The sequence below is a fragment of the Lytechinus pictus genome, chromosome 1, assembly GCF_037042905.1.
Source record: "Lytechinus pictus isolate F3 Inbred chromosome 1, Lp3.0, whole genome shotgun sequence".
Lineage (NCBI taxonomy): Eukaryota > Metazoa > Echinodermata > Echinoidea > Temnopleuroida > Toxopneustidae > Lytechinus > Lytechinus pictus.
The window spans coordinates 31,439,824-31,464,189 of record NC_087245.1 but is presented as its reverse complement, the minus strand read 5'-3'; the positions used below and the strand labels follow the sequence as shown (position 1 = coordinate 31,464,189).

The window sequence follows — 24,366 nt, the reverse complement described above, 5'->3', positions numbered from 1 at the left end:
GTCATTGACGAAAAATACCTTGCAAGGAGATATATATCCGATATTTTCACAAAATCAACAAAACATTTCCTATATCATTGGGTCATCCTATCAATATGTCAATATTCCACAAAACTTTCAACATTGACGTTTCAATTCCATTAAGTAGCCGAGTTATAAAGGTAGAGACATGTTATTTCCACTTACCAATGTCTTTCAGAAGAGTTGCATATAAATCAGGTCGCATGCAGGCTAAGAAACTGCAGCTCAAAATCAACAAACAGAACTGCTTCTCAATGAAAACAAGTAGATATTTCAACTTAAAAATGATTATTAGAATGACAATTTTCTTTCCTAAAATATGCACACGACTTGTGCACTAACACAATTCTGAAAGAGCTGTATTTTAAATCTACTAGAAAACATTGAGAACCAAAGACACACCCATGCTCTAAAACATCCCAAGTAGCTGGTCAAAAGCAATGGATCATTGCCCAGGATAAAAAGGGACCTATTAAAGAAAGTAAAATAATAACTATGTAAATGAGCTTGTTATCAATTGTAAGATCAATGAAAAAATAAACTCTTTTTATTGCTGCATAATATTAAAGTTCCCGTCTCTTGGCAACCTGGCTAGACTACATAACTGAAAAAAAAAGGTTTAATACTTAGGCTTACAGGGGAAAAATGAATGAAATAAAATACATTTCCAAAGTGACACTATGAACAGTTCCCATAGAAGCTACTCTAACCAACCTTCTCAAATTGATAAATTTGACTTAGTTGACGAAGAAGCAGACACAATGACATTTGCTCTGTAGAAAATAATAACTCTCATGGATAATCTGCAAATTAAGTCAGACAGAAAACTTAACCTTTTGATGATGATGGTGGTAGTGGAGGTTATGATAATAATGGAGATAATGAGGGTGATGACTGTGATGTTGATAATGATGACAGTGTTGGTGGTTATGATAATGATGAGGACTGTGATGTCGATAATGATGATGGCAGTGGTGATGATTGTCAATTTTGTTGGTGGTAGTGGTGGTGGATAGGATTATGATAGTGATGATGATGAAGATGATGAAAATAGTGATGACGATGATGATGGTGGTGATGATGATGATGAGCAAAATATGCTAGATAGATTGGTAGGTACATAGATATAAAGATAGATAGATAGGTCCACTAATGCACAGTAGACTGTCTTTACAACACCGTCATAACATTCACTTCAAAATGAAAACAAAAACATCTCAGGTAAAGATCCAGTTATACATACCAGGATAATACATTTATTTCATATAATATATAATTTCTCCAATATTCCATATCTATACAGAAATAGTACTTAACACATAAAATAACAACATGTATTTTCAGGTGTACTTTACCATGTGTTCTTTCACCACTGCAGAATAAACAATCATTCCATACAATTACACATGTACTAAACTATCTTTACTAAGGGTTTTACAATGGAATGTCATACATATTTTTCCTACTTTACAATAGCTCAAATGATATAATGGATTGATAAAGAATTGAAAAAAAAATCCATCCATAGTTTCAGCATTTTCTAAATCTTTGAACCCCACTGATTTCACATACCCAAGTATCCTATTCATTAGCAATTAATTTTTCTTGGATACTAATTCCTACTAATTCAATATTTCAAATGCAGTTCCTTTCAAATTCAATATAATAGGTATCAATTTCCCAGGTCCCCATTCCAATGCCCTGATGTCACTGTAGTATAAATAGAAATTCTCAAGGAACTTGGTTTGGTCAATGGAAGAATATAAATGCGTTAACATTCATTTTAAATATAATATGATTTTTATTTTGTTTCTTCATATAAATGGATTCCATCCACTGTTCTGCAAATGTGGGGTCCTAGGATCTGTAAACTCTCAGGAGTTTACAGATCCTAGGACCCCAAATTTGTCTGTATTTTTTTCTTCTTGGGTATGAATTCCCACCAACCCATGATTCTAATGCAGAGTCTATCAAAATTGAAAATGGGTAAATTATTTGAATGTGTTGTCACATTAATTTCAAAATACAATATGATTTTTTTCTGTATCATCAGATTCCACGATTGGTATCAATTACACACTATTTCCTAGAGCACCAATCAAATAATGAATGATTCGAAATAATTAAATGCATATAAATTCCTGCTAGAAATAAATGATACAGTGGCCTAACAAAAATTAAAATCAATCTGCAATTCTCTGTATGATTGGATGACAAACATGAAAACTTTTGCAAATGGTATTACAGAAAGAATATATTTTCTACAATAATACTTAACAGAAAAGATGATTTCACCCCATTGCACATTCTGAAAATAAACATTTTCAAATTGGGTCATCAATGATAAAAAAAAAAGAAACAGAAACACAATTCATGTATTCAAAATTTACAAATGTGTGTCCAGACTTGAAGTCTAAGAGACACCTTATGCACTCTCCTGTATTGCTTGAAAGAACATATGGACAAACTTTCCTCTAAAACCTGCCACACCATATATTAGATCTCATACCCTTCTTGTTCACCCTTCCCTCTGTCCTGCACAAAAAACAAAACATAGCATAACTGTCCACCCAAAGCAGTCTTGAAGGGCATATAATTTATTCAATTCTACCTTTTGCATAATTATCAATATACTTACATTCTGTTTGAGTCATACTTGTCATATTTGATTATAAATATGTGTAAAAGTTGTACCTAATGCTTTGGCATACATTAACTAAAATTAATATCGAAGAGATAAAAAGTTATATTCCAGGACATGATCACATGGCTACATAATAACCATAGGGCAGACCACATATTTGTCTTTGTCTATTACCTCAATTACTAGTCCCACATAGTAAAGCCCATGCAAGATGTTTAGTCTGTGTACAGACATTATGTGGTCAGCCACATTTTTTTCTGACATGTTTGGTCTGACACGATGGGCTGAGAAATACTGTAACCATCAGAGAATGACAACTCCTTGGTGATGACAAGGGCTGGTTTCATGAAGAGCTACAATTATGGTAACTAACATGGAATCTTGGTTGTGATTGGCTGTTGAGCAATGTTACCATGGTAGTTGCCATACTCGCAAAGTTACCATAACTCTTTATGAAACAGGCCCAAGGCTCATATGAGAGTGCCCTGGTTACCAGTTTGATATAGAGTTGCTGATTGTCGATATCAGAATGCCCACGAGGCTTCTCCTAGCTTGTCTCTTGTTGGACAAGCTGCCTTCCTAGGTACTCCCTGTGGATACAACAGAAAAGGAAAGAAGGATCGACTGAAATGAACGTCTTGAATACTATAACTACAATTACATTTATCTCCAGTCATATTTCATAAAATTTACTCTGGGGACAATTTGTGCATTTCATAGTACATACGTGCAAGTTGAATGCTCATAGCTCATGGCTACATTCTAATGGGGCCTGGTACCCACTAACAACGTAGGCAATAAACTTCAGGAGGGGTGAAAAAGGCATCTTTCCTATTCTCCATTATCAATAAGTAACGCAGGGTTCCTACAGAAATTTGAAATTCCATGACTTAATTGCTGTTTTCCATGACTTCCTGTGACATCCCGGGAGTTATGTAGAATTTGGGATGTCATAAACTGGGAAAAATAGAAATCATCAACACCAATTATCATAGCAGAGTATGATCACAGAGTATGAGAATTGCAAGACACAACTGGAAAGCTGCCATAGCCAAGAGGTAAATGCAATTCCATGACTTTTCACAAATTTTCCAAATTCCCTGACTTTTCCTTGACTTTCCATGACCACAAATTTTTCAAGGATTTTCCATGAGTGAGGGAACCCTGTAACAAGAAAAATCCTTGTAATAGTGGGATAGTTCGAAAGTAAGGCTTTTCTTGGATCAAAGGATCTGATGTTTACTGAAGTTTACTCACCAATTATGAACCATGAGTTTCTGTACGGCTAGCAGTGCTTCATACCTAACGTTGGGATCTTCATGGGTCATGTACTGCATAACAAGATGCTTGCCTCCTAGCTGTTCTATCACACTATCAGAAACAAATGAATGATAACAATTCCAGTTTCAGTTCACTTTATTTTTTAAAAATTCACTCATAAAAAGACCATAACAATATACTGTACAAAATTATAACAAATATAATCATAAATTCTGGAAGATATGAAAGAAAGAAATTTGTAAAATTTGTAAGAAAGAGTCCTCTTAACATATACAGGAAATATAATAAGATTGCATGGTGTTACATGTTACAAAATTGCAAATAGTTTATGATACAAATTGTTAAAAACAATATGCACAATTAAGAATTTTTTTCTCGCGAAATAACATGATAATGTCATTAGGTCATCATCACGGCGAGATACATTTTCTTGCCAAGTCGATAAAAAATCAACATGGCGAGAACACTATCTCACCAAGTTGACATATGAAACATTGTATATTGACATGGTGAGATACATTACCTTGCCAAGTCAATTTATGAAAAGTTGTATGTCAACATCATACAAAGTTGACACATAATAAAAAGTAACTGGTGAGAGAACATTTTATCAACAACGTGTGCACACATAGATGTTTATCTGTAGCCAGCCGAGTAGTGGCCTGGATTCGCTTCCAACTGGATGTGGTGCGTGCACATTGCGGATACCTAATTTACTTTTAATATGTCAACATGGAGAGATAACGTATCTCGCCATGTTGACATACAACTCTTTGTATATCGACTTGGAGAGATACATGTAACATACCTCGCCATATTGACATGCAACTTTTTTTTAATGTCAACATGGATAGAAAACGTATCTCGCCATGTTGCCATGCACTTTTTGTATGTCGACTTGGAGAGATTACGTATCTCGCCATGTTGCAATGCACTTTTTGTTTGTCGACTTGGAGAGATAACGTATCCCGCCATGTTGCCATACACTTTTTGTATGTCGACTTCGTGAGATAACTTATCTTGCCATGTTGACATACTGCTTTTTGTATGTCGACTTGGAGAGATTACGTATCTCGCCATATTGCCATACACTTTATGTATGTTGACTTGGAGAGGTTACGTATCTCACCATGTTGCCATACACTTTTTCTATGTCGACTTGGAGAGATAACGTATCTCGCCATGTTGCCATGCACTTTTTGTATGTCAACTTGGAGAGATAACTTATCTCGCCATGTTGCCATGCAACTTTTTTATGTCAACATGGCGAGAAAACGTATTTCGCCATGTTGACACAACTTTCTTTATGTCAACATGGCGAGAAAACGTATTTCGCCATGTTGACATACAAGTTTTTGTATGTCGACTTGGAGAGACAACATACCTCGCCATGTTGACATACAACTTTTTTTAATGTCAACATGGCGAGAAAATAATTTCGCCATGTTGCCATACACTTTTTATATGTCGACTTGAAGAGATTACATATATCGCCATGTTGCCATACACTTTTTGTATGTCGACTTGGACAGATTACGTATCTCGCCGTGTTGCCATGCACTTTTTGTATGTCGACTTGGAGAGATAACGTATCTCGCCATGTTGCCATACACTTTTTGTATGTCAACTTGGAGAGATAACTTATCTCGCCATGTTGCCATACAACTTTTTTATGTCAACATGGCGAGAAAACGTATTTTGCCATGTTGACATACAACTTTTTTTTATGTCAACATGGCGAGAAAATGATTTCGCCATGTTGCCATACACTTTTTATATGTCGACTTGAAGAGATTACATATATCGCCATGTTGCCATACACTTTTTGTATGTCGACTTGGAGAGATTACGTATCTCGCCATGTTGCCATACACTTTTTATATGTCAACTTGGAGAGATAACTTATCTTGCCATGGTGACATACAGTTTTTCTATGTCGACTTGGACAGATAACGTATCTCGCCATGTTGCCATGCACTTTTTGTATGTCGACTTGAAGAGATAACTTATCTCGCCATGTTGCCATCCACTTTTTGTATGTCAACTTGGAGAGATAACTTATCTCGCCATGTTGACCTACAGCTTTTTGTATGTTGATTTGGAGAGGCGAAATCAGACAATCGCTCCGCTCTAAATTCCACACTCTAATCAAATTGCCAACTTCAACCCTGGGCTTAACACTATACCCTACCCTAAACCTAAAATAAAACCCTTTTGCAACCCCACCCTACATCTTAGACGAAATCAAGCCCGGAGAAATTGTCGCAGGAGCAAATGTCGTGTCACCGTCTATCTATAAGAAGCTTAGTACGACAAATCTGTCTATACTGTTAAGATTAATTAGGCACCTTACCTAATTTCCCAGATAACCTTTTAAATCGCAAATGGATACTAATTTTGTAGAGATGTGAAACAGTTTTCTACTTACTTTTTCCCTCTGGGGTAGTGTCTGACATACTCTCCTATATCATGAGCACTGACACACAGGATAAGAGGGTCTTTAGAACTCTCTAACAATCTCGTCAATATCCTGCATATAAAGAATGAAATATATGAGATGAGCCAGAGAGAAAGAGTGAGGGAGGGGGGGAACCAGAATATAGTTTGGAGAGATGGTGATGAGAGAATTAGTATCTAGATAGAGGAAATGTATGCCTGAAGTGGGATTCGTTGGAGTGGAGCGTTGTGGCCCAGTGGATTAGTCTCCGGACTTTGAAACAGAGGGTCGTGGGTTCAAATCCCAGCCATGGCGTAATTTCCTTTGGCAAGAAATTTATCCACATTGTGCTGCACTCAACCCAGGTGAGGCGAATGGGTACCCGGTAGGATTTATTCCTTGAACGCTTTAGCGCCTATTAATATGGCGGCATAGCTACAGCCGGGGTAATAATATGATACCAAGTAAGTATCAAAGCGCAGCTGAGTATATGCACATAGTAACTGCGCTATATAAATGGACATATTATTATTATTTGAACCCTCGACCCTCTGATTGAAAGGCAAGGTCAGAACCACCATAACATGATGCTTCCAACAACCCCCCCCCCCCCTGTGATGACTAAACTTCATGCAGTAGACTTTCTACCATCCAAAAGTCTAATGATTGCCCATCTCAAAGCATTATTTAAGACCAGAATAGGCAAAACAAGCGTGAAGAACATATTAAAGTCGAATTTTACCTTGGTACAACAAATTCCTGTAATTAAAAAAAAATCACCCTAGGCAATGTCACTTGTATATCATTGACTTACTTGAGTAGCTCATAGTTCTTCTCGTTCAGCCTGGCAGCATTCTCTCTCCAGAACTTCTCGCTCTTGTGAACAGGACTCCACTCTAAACGACCAGACTTCACTTCGGTAGAATACTCATCAAACGAACTACAACATGACAACCAAGATATGATTAATTCATGTAGTTTATTTAAAAGATGATAAAATTTTAACGTATTGCAAAATTAGTTCTGAAATGGGTAGGTCCTAGTTGTGGTACAATGATTATTTGCCAGAACTGGTACTACCATAGATACTGTATGAGACCCACCAGCACCCCTCCCCCCCAAAAAAAAGCAGTAAGTCACCCAAATTAAATTTTGAAATTTCGAGATTTCTATTGAGCTTGATAAAGCACACCATGAGCTTAAATACCCAACTCATCAATATCCCACTCAAGTACTTGATCGACAAAAGGTGCGACATTTGAGGTTCACTAAAGCTTGAGAAATGAAACATCCAGGCATTTCAGAAAAAATGGGGTCAAAGAAACTCTTGTATCTGGTCTTGTATTTAACTTTAGAACTTTAAATATTGACAGTATGAAGTAAAATTACTCTTCCAAATGAGCTAATTTTAACTGTTTAGAGGGAACCTGGCAACTTATTTTGGAGTGGCAGGTCACATTTTCTTTGATTTAATTTCTTACGTTGTAAAGACAATGATGTGAAATACACAACGAGGTTTGAGAGTCATTCCTAATGCAGTTTTTGGTGATATGTACATTATTTCTTTCCATACAAATGCAATACAAATTTTCATCACGATTTTATCACCGGGAAGTCAGTACTCTAAATAAGTGTCTTTTATCAATCTTCTTCACACTTTTAGATCATCACAACTCATCAGAAATTATTTCTAAATCAATTTTTTTTCAGATAAGGGATTTTCTGTCAAGCATGATTGTTCAGACAATATACATGACTGTACTAATGTCAATGTATCTAATTTAACCCCATCTTAGTTGTAAGTCAAAGTTATTCACAAAACCCATCTTCTATAAACGATTGATTGTACTATTTACCATGCACATTTTCTATAACTCTTTTATAATTCCTTGTATAATTTTTGTTACTGCAGTATTATATGGGAAAGGTTTAACTCCTTGCACGTTGAATTAATTCTAGGGAATGATACTGAAAATTAATTTGATGGTATTTTCTTTGAAAACTGATTTCCAGTTTCACTATTGATACTGGTAATCATGGTAGAGATGTTACCAAAGATCTATAACCATTAAATGAATTTTCCAGTACAAAGTAAGGGATAAAGTAGTTTATACCACTGTAAAATTCAATAGTATAAATGTGAAAAACTGCAACATTAGCATGCCTCAAATAAAACACCATGTAATATCTTTTCTCACATATTACTCATATATATATATATATATATGTATATATGCCTACATCCTACGAAAGGGCGAAGTCAATGAATGGGTTTATTACGTCATAATACACATACATGTATAGACGTAAAGACAAAGGTAGAGGGCGTTAATACCTTGGTCACATTCACTCTACGGCGGCCGTACGGCGAGTCGAAAACAGCCGTTTTAACATTTTTTGTACCAGCTATACATTTGTGGTTGGAATAAAAATGAATAAAACTGCTGTTTTCGACTCGCCGTACGGCCGCCGTAGATCAAATGTGACCGTGGTATAAGGCGCATTACAAACGGCAAAAGAAAAAAAAAATTGCCTTAAACACAGATGTAGAGAAATTATATATATTAACTTGTAATTTTGACTACCAACTTTAACTGATTGTGTATTTTTTCTTGTCAATTTGTTGAATTTCTGTGTATTTATTAATTTCATTTTCTGTATTGTATAAGTAGTTGATTGTGAGCCTTGAGTGTCATCGACAGATATGTGCGCTATACAAATCTTAAATTATTATTATTATATATTATTATTATTCATTCTCCTTACCTGAGATCTTGCATGCTGTTGTGCAGGTTCTCATTCAAGTATTCAATATCCTCGGTGATGTCTGGATCCTCAATCTTCTGTCCTTCCAGGACTTCAAGCTGCTTCAGGACCTTACACTGGATCATAGACAGAGCATTCTCCTGCGTTACCTCCTTCTCTTCAGGTTTCTCAACCAGATTCTACAAGGAAACAGAAAATAGAAATCAATTTATGTCAATAACTCATGCATGTCTTACTTGAGCTGAAATTTTTAGTACGAGATCGCACTGAGCATTGACGCTCTACTTAAGTTGCAACTTGAATATCGGCTTGGATATAAAAATTTGAGTTAGTTTAAAAAGATGTTTGGGCAGGAGAAAGATAATTTTAAGCAGGAGATAACACATCTTAAGCGGGAGACACAGGGCCTGGGCGGGAGAACAGGAGATTTTGCAAAAATGGGCTTTGGGCGGGAGATCTCCCGCCGAAAGCGGGAGAGTTGGAGTTTCTGATAGTGTAGTGTGTGTTGAGCTTAACACACTGAATAATGCCATGAAGAATTAACTTACCCTGAAGACGGCTAAGATGATTCTTGTCACTTTCTCCTTCACACTTTCACTTAGGATATCAGCCAAAACTGGAACAATCTTGTACCTTTACAAACAAATAAAATTGTTTAATAAATGGATAAGCATACTTACAAGGCAAAATTGATAAATACATCTTACACATTTCCATCAAAAATCTACAAGCTTCATTGAGGCTTGTCAGACACAGCAACATGTAATTAAGTAAGATGGCAGGGAATAATTTTCCTGGTGTCGCATCGCAATTTGCTACACATTTTTGAAAGACTGCTATGCATAAAGTCTTTTGTATAGCATACTTTTACATAGGACTGTACATTATTTAGTTGAGAACTTTTCTCTTATGACCAAAAATGCGACTCAAATTTGTACAGCAAAATTATTTCCTGGATGGGATTATATTGAATTGCAGTTGATGACTTCAATTCATAAAAAGTAAGCATTCATAAATTTCACATGCCAGATGCATACGTAAGTATTTTATAACTTTCTGACAATTTATAACCTAGACAACGACAAATTCGTCACTATTTTCAAACACAAGAACTGTAAACCAGATAGAAATATTCAAACTTTTAGAAATATGAAATTTAATTTGAACTGACCATGATGATAATGCAGGACCAGAAGCTCTGCATTTATTTTATTTTACAAAAATGTCCACCATTGACTAATTCACACAAACTTCAAACCTAGGGGTGTTTAAACAGGGTTGGTTTTGGCTTAATTTGCACTAAATTTTTTTCCTAATGATTTGTGCAGAAAGCTTCCAACATGATAAAAGAAAAAAAAAACAGTAAAAAATTTGGGAACTAACATAAAATTGAACTTCTATTGCATGTGCCTCATTTACATATACATTAAAACTCACAAGTTAATCTACATGTATGTACACAGGAAAGGGTTGAATGACACCACTTACCATATTCACATTATAAACTTTTGAATCAGTTGCATATCTGTGCACACAATGACGGGTTGAAAGACACCATTTACCCTATTCGCATAAGAAACTAAAACTCACATGTATATGTGTGCATAAAGGGGTTGGTTGAAAGGCACCAATGCCTGTAATGACCCTATTCCCATTTAAACACTAAAACTCACTTGTTTATCTGTGCACACAGGGACGCATTGAAAGACACCATCCAGATACAAAAGATAAGCTGGTATTGAATCTGGAAGCTCACCTTTCCTGATAACACAAGAATCAACCTACAAATGGAGAATGGAAGAGTAAGAGAATATTTATAATCAAAGTAGACTTAAATGATATAATAACAATTATTCACACAAAGAAGCAAGATTTTTTTTCTAGATTGTTAAAAACAAGAAACATACATTTATGAAATGACCATTCAGATGAATTTTATTTAAGATACAGAAATGGAAATGATTGTTTTTTTTCACAAATCAAACTTATTTTCTGTATTTCCTAAATGATGCATCACTGTAAAATTCCCTGTTTCTAAATTACAACACCAAAAAAAAAAGAGAGCAGTTCATACGTGCTGATTCCATCGTTTGCCATGAAGCCAACCCTGTACTCGTTGTACTTGAGCATCTGTTGCAGACACATGGCCACAGTCTGAATGTACTCGTTGTTCTGCGTCGTCAGCTGATTGCGGATCCAATTGAAGAAGAACTTGAGATCGCTGGAGTTCATACGATCCTTGCCGTACGTGGCAAGTTTGGCTACAATTCGGCAAGACTGGAAAAAATAAAGCAGATACACATTATAAGTGATAATTGCAGTGATCAATCATCTAAAATTGATTATGTAGTACATATATTTTTTCCATTAATAACCGGATTTATACCGTGCCGCTTGCCAGAGATACAAAGCACAACTATTATTACCACGGTTCCCAGCTTTTCAAGAAAACAAAATTGTGTGATTTTTCCCTGATGGAAGTTTAAAAAATTCCCTGATGATAATTATTTAAACCCATTCCCAGTTTCGCATATTTTCTAAGTTATTGCAGTGAATTACATGTATTTTCTGTATAAAAGCAATAATGTAAAACTAATTAGTACCACCATAACCAGTCATTCAATGGATGTTGTTTTGATATGCAACAAAATATAGCAGAGTCTGACTGACTACAGTGCTTTTGCCTTTTGAGCTGATCAAGATTCCCTGATTTTTCCCTCAATTAAGGCATTTTTCCCTGATGGGCTTGGAACCCTGTCTTACCCTGGCTATAGCTTAAAGTACCACTTTATTAGCACATATTGCATTATATAAATTAATTAGACCAGTTACCTATACACCTCACCTGGTCAATTGCATTGATGCTACATTGACCAAGAAATTTCACGTTTTCCGCAACCATGTAATTTTTCATTGTAATACATTTGCACTAAATAGATACTAATAATAATACCATAATAATATTCTGCGTACCACTTAATAAATTGTAAAATGTCTAAGTGTGTTAGTGATATTTACATTGACCTTACTGTTGTGTAGACTGTGACTAATGATATGTGAAATTTGATTTATTTTGCAAGAGTTACCAGAATACTTGATTGAACTGTAAATTAATGTCTCTCAAATGATTCTTTTTCATGGAATTTGGAAAATGGGCGACAACTTTTGAACCTGTAAACATTGAAAATATCGTTTTCATATTTTGCAAGTGGAAAGTAGTGTCGGGGCGGGCAGGTGTGATAATGCCCTGAACGCCGAGTGGAAATTTTGAGAGGTGGGTAGTTCTGACAGGCACTGACCACCATAGTGATGACACAGTGGTCACATATTTCACTGAGTTTGGTCAGCATGTACCTGAGTGGTAGCAAACTGGTCCTCTCTGTTGAGTAACGTCAGGAATGGGACCCATGGACTCGTCTTGCTCTTCCTGCCCTGCTCAGCAAACACTGAAACCCGCTCTGGCTTTTCCTGTCATGCAAACACACCACAAATAATCATCATTAATGTCCTGCTACTACCTTTTAAACGATAAAATGTGGAGTGGCTATTAAAATTTCAATGAAAAATATTAAGTACATGACTTTAATGAAAACCTCTAGAGCCAAATGTAGAACATTCATAGCAAATAAATAATACTTTCATAGCAGTTTAACGCAGAGGTACATCAAAAAGTTAGGTTTACATTGCATGTAATGAACACATGCAGATGGCAGGTTTAAGTTCCGCTTAGTCCAAGATCATTTTTAACTATTTACAATCGAGTATAAACTCATGATTCAAATACATTAAAAAAAATCAATAGAGGAAAGAAAGCCATCAAAGTCTACATTAATGTAGTATAAAACTTTCATAATAGATGAATAAATACAAATACAAATGATATTACATTAGTTAAAATGATATGGTAATATTCTTTGTAAATATATACACAAACAGAATAGAATACAAATGTCATGATATATGTGAAAGTAGGGGGATCCACTACAGTATGATAGACAGTCAAGCTCATCGCATCTTTTCTAGACTTATCTACTCATCGCCACTCATCAACTCATCGCTACCAGAACTTTTAAAATTATTTGACTAAGCTTCAGTACTTTTCTGCTTCAAGTCATCAAATCTCATCTGGTTTACAGACTTCACCTCATGACTTCTCCTTACTTACACATGCATGATATAGAGAAAGCATCCACAAGTCTTGATTAAAAAACTCCAAGGAAACTGTGTATATATGCATGTACATTGTACATTGTACATATCACTAATCACATCGTTCTCCTGAAAATGTTAAGAACACACTTGTCAAAATGTTGAGTTTACTTTGGGTGGTCCTTATTAGGACCAACACATGCCCACAAAAGAATACATAGTATCCCATGAAACCTCTACACTATACATATCACTAGTCCTACGTACCTTCAGCATGTCATCCACTAAGGTGAGGATGTACCGAACTGTCATCTCCTTGGCGATACGCCCCATGAGACGGACCAGGGTCTTGGCACAGAGGGGGCCCAGAGCCTGGATCAGCTGATCTCTCCTTTCAGGTCCAGCGAGATCGTAGTCCTTGATGAAGGCAAAGTCCTCCTGTGAAATCATCTGGCCCCTAATAACAAAATGACAGCAAATAGATTAATGAAGGCAAGTCTTTCAAGGCTGCCCCCCAAAAAAATTGAGAAGGCAGGTTTTCACTCAACTAAAACACCTAACATATTTTGAGTGTAGTAGGGAGTGCATCAACAAACTCATTTAAAATGAATCTTTGGAAACATTGGTCAACTAACAAAAGTAAATTCATACCATAGGAATTTATCAATTGCCCATGTATTTCAGCTGCACAGAGCCTTTAATAGCACAAAACTTACCGGTTACAATCTTGATGGTTGCAGAAGGGTAAGTCTACCTCCAAGGTATGAACTATACTTAATAATGTGACATATGAAACCTCAAATTCACTCTGCAAAGTGCTCAAGGCGCATAGAGAACTAAGGATTAATTTTATTGTGGGGGGGGGGGGGAGATTATGGTGCGTGTATTCTCCAAAATTATAAAGTGTTTCAATAGAAATTTTCCATAAATACATGTATGATTTATGAGATCACATCAATGTCACAATTACATTGCTCAAAATGTGCCCATTCTACATTATAACCTTTATAGGGATTATCTACTGAGAACTGATGCACATCAATAATTGATACAGGAAACAAATTACTATACACAACAACAACAAAATCACAGTACATGTAGCCTATGCTTCTCATCTATCATGCAATTCATGAACTCATTAATATTTTGCATGAATGAGTTAACTCAAATTTCCATTCTTCATTGTAAATCCTACCTCCTAACATGGAGATGTAGCCAAATGTGTAGTACAGGGTTGGCTCATTTCCTGTGATAGAGATCTACAATGTTTGTACACACAAGCTTCATCCAGTTGAAACACAAAGGAGTATTAAAGGTCAAGTCCACCCCAGAAAAATGTTGATTTGAATAAATAGAGAAAAATCAAACAAGCATTATGCTGAAAATCTTATCAAAATCAGATGTAAAATAAGAAAGTTATGACATTTTAAAGTTTTGCTTATTTGTCACAAAACAGTGATATGCACAACTCAGTGACATGCAAATGAGACAGTCGATGATGTCCATCACTCACTATTTCTTTTGTTTTTTATTGTTTGAATTATACAATATTTCATTTTTTACAGATTTGACAATAAGGACCAACATGATTGAACCAAATAGTATTTAACAATGCTAATTGCACATGTTCAGGGAGGCATTAATTGTTGTTTCACATGACAACAGGGAGGAAATTTGAATATTTCATATTTCACATAATAAAATACAAAAGAAATAGTGAGTGATTGATGTCATCAGTCTCCTCATTTGCATACTGACAAGGATGTGAATATAACTGTTTTGTGAAATTAAGCGAAACTTTAAAATGTCATAACTTTCTTATTTTACATCCGATTTTAATGAAATTTTCAGTGTTATGCTTGTTGGATTTTTCTCTTTTTATTCAAATCAACTTTTGTTGGGGTGGACTTGTCCTTTAAATATCCGACAAGTCTGGATGCATTCATGAAAGGTTTTAAGGACAGTCAAACCTGTATAAAGGGACAACCTGTCTGTAAAGATAAGTTTATTGAACTTGCCTATATTTCAAAATAAAACAAGCATAAGAGAAACCTCCACATAAAGACCACCTGCGTGAACAACTTTTCTTTTCCCCTTGGGTGCTATTATAATAAATTACATGTACATACAGGTCTCATTTTACTATCAATATAAAGGAAGAGCTATGTACCAAGTACCAACACTGGGATGACAGAATCAAGGAGATTTTATGCAAACGGACGATCTTGCGAGGGAGTGAACTCAGAGGGCGGGGAAAGAACATTGGGTAGTTTTTATTTTTTTAATAATGCAGAAGTCACAAACCCCAGTCATACATGTATCTTTCAATTGGTGGTGTTAAAGGTCGGTCCCAGATGTAAATAATCATTGATACAGGTCAGTAAAAACTCATTTAGGACTGGGGCCAGTTTCATAAAGGACTTACAACTGTTGTAACTTTGCCACTATGGCAACTACCATGGTAACAGGGCTCAGCAGCCAATCAGAATCAAGGTTTCCATGGTAGTTGCCATAATTTTAACTCTTTATGAAATGGGCCCCTGGTCTACATCTAATTCTACTTCTAATTAATTTCACATGCTATCCCAGACATGAGTGACCAAACTTGCCTTTATGAAAAGGAAATTTTCAGTGATTTGTTGCTTTCTTCCCATCTTTCCTTCATCACCTATTCTTTCAATGTAAACCATGGTCTTCCCTTTTTTATGCCATCTACTACCAGGGCCCCATCTTACAAAAGAGTTACGATTGATCCAATCAATCGAAACTCTAGGAAATCCATCAGTGTCATAATTTTTTCTACGAAAAATTTGCACAATGTCCTTTGTATGCAAAGAGAAGCACAGTGAATTTTCAAGAAAACAATGAATGCATGAATATACATCATCGCTAGAAAATATTTTTAACAAACATGAATAATTGATGTTGACGTTGCTGGCCTTCCATAGTTGCGATTGATCGGATCAATCGTAACTCTTTGTAAGACGGGGCCCAGAACTATCTCATGTTCTTTTTACAGGCTCATCATCAACCCTCTTCAACACAAGGCCTATCCATCTAAAAACCACTTCTCTTTCCCACTTCAGCACTTCCATGACAGCTTATTCGTTTTTTCATTTTTTCTCTCGATATTTTAACACCACACAATTTTTTTGTATCATGGCTCTTTTTTTCTCTCTTTTCTAGATACCTTCCTTTTCTATTGTCTTCAAATTCCATGTTTCTGAGCCACATAATAGTTGCTGTCCTGATACAAGCCTCCTATACGGAAATGCCTTCCATTCTCATTAACCTTCTACCAGCTACATGCAGGATCAAGCCAGCTCACTGGACTTCACACATACCAATCTCTATCTTCTTGCTACTGCAATCTCACATCCACCACCACTGTTGATTATATATAACAACACCCATCCTGATCCACCTTCTGGACATCTGCTACTACCTAGCAGCTCATCAACCTTGTGACAGACACACTGAGAGTATATTTAGGAGGTCATTTGGATGAGGAAACGACCCATTACAAACTACAACAACTGGGCATTTCGGATTTACAATTACATCTTTAAATACATTTACTCTCTAAATGCCCTGTCTATAATTATTATTGTATCCATAATGATATTAATCTGACCAGGCGATTGGTCTAAACTCTGTCATGTGACCATACTAGTTCAAACCACTTTTACGAAATCGGGAAAATGCCATGAATCCAGACATTGATGACGTCACAAGCCAAGAATAGTACCCCAAGCTGCAAATAGTTCAATAACTACAGGTATCTACGGCTTGATGGGCCGGGCAAAGCTTTAATCAATCGCATGGAGATTGTAACAACAGTGCGCATACACGCAATGATCAATCATCTTTATCAAATATTATTAATCATTTCTCACTCAAAGACCGGGATTTCTTATAATTATTTCCTTACCTTACCTATCTGTTGTATTTAAATGAAATGCAAGAGTTAAAGGGCCTGGCAACTGACAAATCATGGGGAAATTGAATCAATACGAAATTTGCAAAAGGCCAATTGACTTGCATAATATAATCCGTCCGTCATGAGCGCCCGTCGGACTAATGCAATAAAATTCGGACAGCACATGAATTTGACCGATGGTTATTTACTTCGGATCGTCGCAGTTCTAGCTTCCAACAATCCCAATCCCTAGACTCATAGCAGGTCTCTTGATTGCTAAAGCAAAATAAATAACCTCTGTGGAGGTACGTTTCAAAGTGAAAACATGCAGTTTACTTCTGGTTGGTTAGTCTACTAACTATTGCTCTCCTAAGATTAGACCTCCCAGACACGCCGGCATCTATTACGAAACACCCCAGGCATGCAGCCGAGTGAAAGACTTGAATCCCTTCTCTATTTTTAGATTAGCCTTGATTTCCCCATGATTTGTCAATGTAAAGTCGCTTTAATACTGATGATGGTTACATAGGCCTATACAGCCTTTGTTCGGAGGTCTGGTGAACTAGTATGACCAGACTATGTCCTCCTATCCTAACGTGAATGCGATCATTTTCCTTTGCCAGTTTTGGGGCTGTGCCCCTCAGGAAACTACATGAAGAATCTAGTCACATTGTGGCGTCACTTCCAGAACCATAGTTCCAACCAACTCCTCTATAATGGCTATACATACATGTATTTGTTCCCCAGAGGGCTAGTCAAATGTATTGCTCTACACATGCATGACCAAATTATTTCCAAACACCCCCTAAATGAGTTTTTCTCAGTGTGCAAAATAACCCCCAAAACAAGTTTTTTGTGGGATTAATTTACACAATTTGGCCCCTTAACAAGTTGTCACCAAAATATATCCCCTAAACAGGTTTTGTCTCGGGCCCGAACACTTTCAGAAACGAGGAGGAATAAAAGCCCCGGTGAAAAAGCTTGGGGAAAAAACATACCGGTACTCTAAAATAAACACGTTTGGCTAGACTTTAAAAAAAAGCTTTGATTAAAAAAATATGTCTGACCCCGCAATTGACCAGTTTCACAAAACCACCCTTTTTAAAAAAATCAGTGTTTTGATACCCATATGTGTGCATGCGCGGCCCGCATACAAAACAAAACAAAACACTCCTTTAAAATGCATTCTAACTTGGGCCCTAACAGTTACACTGCACTGCAGCTGTTGTAGATCTAAGTTACCGGTACCTAGGATGGGGGGTCGGGTGTCAGAACACTTTATATTTTTGAAGCCCTCCTTTTTTGTCTTTGGATTACACTAAAAATATGAATTCAATAGTTGTAATCATCTTTTTTTGTTCTCTATAGGCCTAATATTTCCTAACATTTTGTACTAAAAATTGATGAAACTTCGCTTGTAAATGTTATCAAATAACTTTCTAAAATTGATCGACCGACACACAACCTGTCCGGACACCCAACAACTTGGTATATGGTGGTGTGACCTTAATTCGTGCGTTACCAAATTTTGCGCACAGTCAAATATCTCTTTATCTAAATTAATATCTTGAAAAACTGAGAACAATTATAAGAACACTTATTGTTTCCCAATTTGTATACATTGGGACATGTTTACCAATTCCAAAGAATACCATGACTAAACTTAACAAATTAATTTACAGTTTTCTTTGGGGTTCCAAAAAAGAAAAAGTCAAGAGAGCGGTTGTTACTCGCTCTCCAGAAAATTGGGGTTTAGATATGGTAAACCTAAGAACTAAATTTTTATCATTACAATTATCTTGGTTCACAAAATACCTTAAAGGTGACAAGTCACAATGGAGACTATTTTTTAAATTCTGGATAAACCTCATCGGAGATGTATCGGAGGTTTTGAGAATGAACAGTTCGAGTAAAGATATGCTTTTTTATGTACGAAGTTCAAATTACCAGAGTTTTATGTCAATCTACTTGTGTACTGGAGTGAACTGAGATATGTTCACTTTTATAACGTTAAAGATGTATTCGATCAAGTATTATGGTACAACAGCAATATCAAACACGGAAATGACCTCTTATATTTTAAAGAGTGGAAAGCTAACGAGATTGAAAAAGTCAGTGACCTTTTTAAAAATGGGCAGTGGATATCGTGACTCATTACAAAGACGATTGGGCACAAATTCATTGTTAATAAATTTTAAATTTTCTAAATTGAAAAAGGCATTTCCAAAAGTATGGGTGAGTGAAATAAGAAATACAGTTTACACCAAAGATGAAACAAAAATTGAACCAGAAATGTTTGAAATATCATCTGGTGATTTCATTAAAGTTTGTCGCATGAAAGCAAAACATTTTTATTCATTACTAAATGAATCAGAACAAGAGAACCCCCCTGTTTCAGGGTGGTGGGAGGAAATTTGTCAACTACCAATAGATTATGAATGGAAGCACGTATTAGATTTTAAGTTGAAAAATGTCAGATATAATAAAGTGAGACAATTTAATTTCAAATTACTGCACAATATTTTGCCATTTAGAGAAAATCTTTTTAAATGGAAGATCTCGTCAAACATTATTTGCTCATTTTTTAACGAACCTGAATCATCTATTCACGTTTTGTTAAAATGTCACCAAGTAACTGATTTTTGGAAAAAGGTTCACACTTTAATATTAGATTGGTTTAAAAAAGACATTTATTTAGAAGAAAAGATTATTGTAATTGGTTTTAAAATCAGTGAGTCTAAATTTAATTTGATTAACCTATTAGTATTATTAATTTATGTACTTAAGCTCGGATAAAACGGGGAAGTGAAGTTGCGCGACAGTCGAAGTAAGTCACTGTTTTTCGCCTTTTTAAGTTTATTTTTCCCGTTTTGGTGCATTTCACGCCAAAATCGAATAATCTCTATTTTGGTTCAATTCTTTTTTCAATATTTCTATGAAATAAAGACTAAAATCGATGTGCCCCGTCGGGGGGATTTTGCATTGTTCACCCCCTAATGGTGGCTGCACGCCAGCGAGCCGTCTGTGTACGAGTAGCCAGGCGGCTTCTAAGGCGAGGCGTCAAAAGCCCAAATGCGTTCCAACGCCTGCATAGCCATTGTTCCATAATGAGAGTGTGCAAAGGAGTTCCAAGAGATTAGTACGAAGTACCGTTATATTCTACATTAAAGCTAATTTGCATAATCTGTACACGCTGGGGAACGGGGCAATTAATATCTCTATCGCTATTGGCTAATCCGCCGGAGCGTCGCACGAGAATACACTGAATAGTGCAAGTTCACATACACACACACACACAGCGCGCCAGCGTACACTTCACATAAAATGAGGTCAGTGTTCGGTGTGCACGTCGGATAACATTTGCAGCGAAGCTTTGCAGCGAATGCAGCGCGTGAGGTGCGGGCGGATCTACGAGAGGGGGAATAGGGGTTGCCTGGTAGCTTCCTGTACAAAGTACCAATTAAAAAAAAAAAATCCGTGTTTACGAGAGTCGCGCAAGCAAACCGGTGGCGAATTAGGACATGCTTTTAAATTGTTTTGAGGGGCGAACGAGTGAAAATATATTTTGTATACCTTTCGTTATGAACTCCCGTTCTCCATGACGAAATATAATTGACGAAAGGAAAGTAAAACAGAATAGAAGTCACAAACATCTCAGAATAGTTTGCGATCTATCAGGACATGTTTTAAAATTGTTTTTAGGTGTCAACAAGTTAAAATATATTTGATATACCTTTCGTTGTGATCCCTTGTTCTCCGTTAAGAAATATTAAATACGTCTTTTCTCGACGATGTTGGAAACGTAAATAAAACAGAATAGAAGTCACAAACATCTCAGATGGGTGTGCGATCTATCACCACATGTTTTAAAGTTGTTTTTAGGGGTCAACAAGTTAAAATAGATTTGATATACCTTTCGTTATGATCCCCTGTTCTCCGTAAAGAAATATTAAAGATGCATTTTCTCGACAAAGTTGGAAACGTCGATAAAACAAAATAGAAGTTGGTAGCATCTCATATTTATTGGTGATACATATTTTTCGAGGGGTCAACAAGTTAAAATATATTTGATATACCTTTCGCTTTGATCCCTTGTTGTCCATTAAAAATATTCAATACGTCTTTTCTCGACGATGTTGGAAACGTAAATAAAACAAAATAGAAGTCACAAACATCTCAGATGGGTGTGCGATCTATCAGGACATGTTTTAAAATTGTTTTTAGGTGTCAACAAGTTAAAATATATTTGATATCCTTTCGTTGTGATCCCTTGTTCTCCGTTAAGAAATATTAAATACGTCTTTTCTCGACGATGTTGGAAACGTAAATAAAAAGGAATAGAAGTCACAAACATCTCAGATGGGTGTGCGATCTATCAGGACATGTTTTAAAATTGTTTTTAGGTGTCAACAAGTTAAAATATATTTGATATACCTTTCGTTGTGATCCCTTGTTCTCCGTTATGAAATATTAAATACGTCTTTTCTCGACGATGTTGGAAACGTAGAGAAAACAAAATAGAAGTCACAAACATCTCAGATGGGTGTGCGATCTATCAGGGCATGATTGAAAAATTTTCGAGGGGTCAACAAGTTAAAAAAGATTTGATATACCTTTCGTTATGATCCCTTGTTCTCCGTTAAGAAATATTAAATACGTCTTTTCTCGACGATGTTGGAAACGTAAATAAAACAGAATAGAAGTCACAAACATCTCAGATGGGTGTGCGATCTATCACAACATGTTTTAAAGTTGTTTTTAGGGGTCAACAAGTTAAAATAGATTTGATTTACCTTTCGTTATGATCCCCTGTTCTCCGTAAAGAAATATTAAAGATGCATTTTCTCGACAAAGTTGGAAACGTCGATAAAACAAAATAGAAGTTGGTAGCATCTCATATTTATTGGTGATACATATTTTTCGCGGGGTCAACAAGTTAAAATATATTTGATATACCTTTCGTTTTTATCCCTTGTTGTCCGTTAAAAATATTCAATACGTCTTTTCTCGACGATGTTGGAAACGTAAATAAAACAAAATAGAAGTCACAAACATCTCAGATGGGTGTGCGATCTATCAGGACATGTTTTAAAATTGTTTTTAGGTGTCAACAAGTTAAAATATATTTGATATACCTTTCGTTGTGATCCCTTGTTGTCCGTTAAAAATATTCAATACGTCTTTTCTCGACGATGTTGGAAACGTAAATAAAACAAAATAGAAGTCACAAACATCTCAGATGGGTGTGCGATCTATCAGGGCATGATTGAAAAATTTTTGAGGGGTCAACAAGTTAAAAAAGATTTGATATACCTTTCGTTATGATCCCTTGTTCTCCGTTAAGAAATATTAAATACGTCTTTTCTCGACGATGTTGGAAACGTAAATAAAACAGAATAGAAGTCACAAACATCTCAGATGGGTGTGCGATCTATCACAACATGTTTTAAAGTCGTTTTTAGGGGTCAACAAGTTAAAATAGATTTGATTTACCTTTCGTTATGATCCCCTGTTCTCCGTAAAGAAATATTAAATACGTCTTTTCTCGACGATGTTGGAAACGTAAATAAAACAGAATAGAAGTCACAAACATCTCGATGGGTGTGCGATCTATCAGGGCATGATTGAAATATTTTCGAGGGGTCAACAAGTTAAAATAGATTTGATATACCTTTCGTTATGATCCCTTGTTCTCCGTTAAGAAATATTAAATACGTCTTTTCTCGACGATGTTGGAAACGTAAATAAAACAGAATAGAAGTCACAAACATCTCAGATGGGTGTGCGATCTATCACAACATGTTTTAAAGTTGTTTTTAGGTGTCAACAAGTTAAAATAGATTTGATATACCTTTCGTTCATAGGGTGCATCATTATTGTCCCCCACAGCAAAATATTATCCTCTGATCATCACTATATTGCTACCATAATCATCAATCTTGTCGTAATAAATATTCTCGTGATCAATTACGATCATTATTAACATCACCATTATAACAACATTATAATTATTATTATCACCATTCTTGTCATTGTCATCATCGCTGGGATTACAATCATAATCATCACCATTATCATAATCAGCCATCATTACCTTTCTTTTCGATATCATCATCACGATCATAATGTCTTGTTTTTTATTCACACATCATTATGCTTATAGATTAAAAAACAAAAAAAATGTTATTATCGTCATCATCATTACCACCGCTTTCATCCTCATCCTCCTTATCCTTCTTCATTATCACCAACATCAGTATTACCATCACCATTATATCATCCTCGATCATCATTCCGTTTTCACAAACGCTGACTACTTGTAGTAGTTCCGTCATTGGACAATGTGGTTTGGGAGGATTCATTGGGGTCAAGAAAGCACAATTAGAGATTATCAGAGATCGTTGCGTAACTTCAGTTGAAACGGATTCTTCCTATTGTTAGTTGTTAATTGTAATTTTCACACCTTCTTTGTTCGCAACACGTGCGAGACGGTGTAGTTAATCGAACCCATTCAAGTCGCTCCGGGGCATTCACTTCAAAGCTTCAAAGGGACTTTAAGAGTTATCTTTCCTAAAACGAAGTAACTCAAGTGCATTGGGGTCTTGAGAATAATTTAAACAAATTCTTGACCACTACGAACTACTCAAAGAACGAATAACAAAGGAGATTAAGAACTGAACATGACTGGGAAATGGGAATGGATGAGGATTTCAATAAGTTGTATGCATAAATACGAATGCTAGTACCCATGAGCATTGGAGGCGGATGCAGGGGGGGGGGGGGCACAGTCGGTCCATGCCCCCCATTTGAGAAGCAAAATAAAAATTTGTAATGTAAAAATGCAAGTCAATCTTCATCATTTCATAATTTCAAATCGATACTCGTTTCTTCATCATTTTGAGTTATTTTAAGAAATATACAAGTAATTTGCTCAGCCATTTCATGATATTAAGAGAAATCATAACAAATATTGAATAATGAACATTGCTTTATCCAAGTTTCCATCCTCATGATTTTGCGTTCCTAATGCCTCGGTCATATTTGCTCTATACGGCGGCCGTACGGTGAGTCGGAAACACCTGTTTTATCCATTTTTATTCAGACCACGTGTTTGTAGCTATTACAAAAAAAAATGTTAAAACGGTTGTT

The 24,366-nt window shown here is 35.9% G+C and overlaps 1 protein-coding gene across 2 annotated transcripts; it reads right to left on the bottom strand.

Annotated features, from left to right (window-relative positions):
• Nucleotides 1-1,249: 1,249 nt before the first annotated feature.
• On the bottom strand, nucleotides 1,250-13,754 carry LOC129261047 (V-type proton ATPase subunit H-like). Of its 2 annotated transcripts, XR_010293769.1 has the most exons (11): nucleotides 13,566-13,754; nucleotides 12,504-12,617; nucleotides 11,224-11,426; nucleotides 10,823-10,930; nucleotides 9,698-9,782; nucleotides 9,150-9,328; nucleotides 7,198-7,323; nucleotides 6,375-6,476; nucleotides 3,923-4,036; nucleotides 2,189-3,255; nucleotides 1,250-1,878 (listed from the first exon to the last, which is right to left on the bottom strand). XR_010293769.1 is itself a non-coding variant. In XM_064100403.1 (10 exons), exons 1-10 carry the CDS (start codon nucleotides 13,746-13,748, stop codon nucleotides 3,213-3,215), a joined length of 1,257 nt encoding a protein of 418 aa, XP_063956473.1. In that variant the 5' UTR covers nucleotides 13,749-13,754; the 3' UTR covers nucleotides 1,250-3,212. The 2 variants fall into 2 exon arrangements, 1 of the variants encoding a protein (XP_063956473.1); XM_064100403.1 differs by having other exon boundaries at nucleotides 1,250-3,255.
• Nucleotides 13,755-24,366: the final 10,612 nt, after the last annotated feature.